Source organism: Tupaia chinensis, unplaced genomic scaffold, assembly GCF_000334495.1.
Source record: "Tupaia chinensis unplaced genomic scaffold, TupChi_1.0 Scaffold141530_1, whole genome shotgun sequence".
Lineage (NCBI taxonomy): Eukaryota > Metazoa > Chordata > Mammalia > Scandentia > Tupaiidae > Tupaia > Tupaia belangeri.
The window spans coordinates 1,862,929-1,864,236 of record NW_006201391.1 but is presented as its reverse complement, the minus strand read 5'-3'; the positions used below and the strand labels follow the sequence as shown (position 1 = coordinate 1,864,236).

Below are 1,308 nucleotides of genomic sequence, written 5' to 3'. Positions count from 1 at the left end.
TCCACCTGGCACAGCTTCCTCTGGCCAGGGGAGAGCCCCGGCAGCTGGCTGCACACCGGCTGTGCCCCAATGATGAACATCTCTGGTCTCTGCACTGGGTTCAGAGCGAGCGACCTACGGTGGGTCCAGAACAGGGAGAGACGGCCGAGGGGTCAGGCCCTGCCATGCAGCAGCCAGCGCACTCGGCAGTGCTTTCTGGGTACACGCTTGGACTGGGGCTTGGAGAAGGAAACGGGACGAATGCTTCAAAGGACAGACTGCGGGAGACACAAAGGACACCTGACCTGAGCACCTCCCTGAGCCAAAGGCCGCAGCCAGGGAGCCTTCACAGCTGAGAAGCCTGGGGAGGCCGTGGCCAGAACCCAGGCCGGGTCTTACAGCGGGGGGCAGCGAGAAGGAGACGGGGTGCCGGTAGCCGTTCATTTGAGGCAGAGGCAAGAGCCAGTCCTCCAGGAGAGCACGGCCTCAGCAGGGAGTGGGAGTGAAGGGCCGCTAGCCAGAGAGCGCAGGGGATGAGGGAAAAGAACCGACCCGGAGCCGCGCTCCCCTCACACTCTGGAAGGCGGCTCGGCTCCAGGGGTCCGCAGTGCCCTCCCGTCCCCAGCTCACGCCACACAGCCTGACTCACTCCTGCTGGGCTCGGGACCTCCCCTTTGCTCATCATCCACCAGATGGAAATCTAATAAGGTGCTAAGTCGGGATCGGGAGTGAAAACGCGAGCAGGGCACAGACCAGGCGAGGAGGGGGCGGCCCCAGCCCTGTCGCGCTCACTCGGCAAGGACGGCAGCCTTAAACCGCCACAGGCCACACGTGCTCCTGCCAATCTCTCCTCCGGTCCTCAGACGGAAGAAGCAGGTGTTCTACTCCCCTGCTCCCGCCGCAAGCAAACCCCCGCGAGGGCTTGGCATTCCCACTGACCCACCAGCAAGCCAAGAGCTGTTTCTAACGCTCACCAGCGCTGCGGGGTGCGGGAGAAGGGAGCAGGGACCGATCAGAGGACAAAACCTAGTGAAGGAGCCCCTTATCCTCTGGGGGAAGGAGAGAAAAGGGGCTCTTCTGGTTTTCCTGTCATCAAAGACTCCTCGTATTCCTATGATAAACTGGGATCTTGTGACGTAGGGCCCCTTCCCCACACCCAGTTGCCAAAGGGCTGCAGCCGCACACTCACCACCAGGAGTTGGCCTCGGTCAGGAGCTGGGCCCAGCCAGAGAGCAGCGCGGCGGTGAACAGCAGCAGCAGGCCGGGCATGGTCGGCCGCAGCCCTCCCCAGGGCCCTGGGCCCGCGGGCGTCCGACTCCTCGGGGCCCC

General features: G+C 64.1%; 1 protein-coding gene across 2 annotated transcripts in view; it reads right to left on the bottom strand.

Moving 5' to 3' along the window:
* The window catches only part of WNT5B (Wnt family member 5B), a 20,872-nt gene extending 19,564 nt beyond the window's left edge, over positions 1–1,308 (bottom strand). Inside the window, exons 1-2 of one of the 2 annotated variants that reach the window (XM_006163238.3) lie at positions 1,169–1,308; positions 6–114 (exon numbers count right to left, since the gene is read on the bottom strand). In XM_006163238.3, the coding sequence (XP_006163300.1) occupies positions 6–114; positions 1,169–1,248 (189 nt within the window). In that variant the 5' untranslated portion in view covers positions 1,249–1,308. The remainder of the gene's footprint in view (positions 1–5; positions 115–1,168) is intronic. The other variant, XM_006163239.3, reaches the window with a different exon arrangement.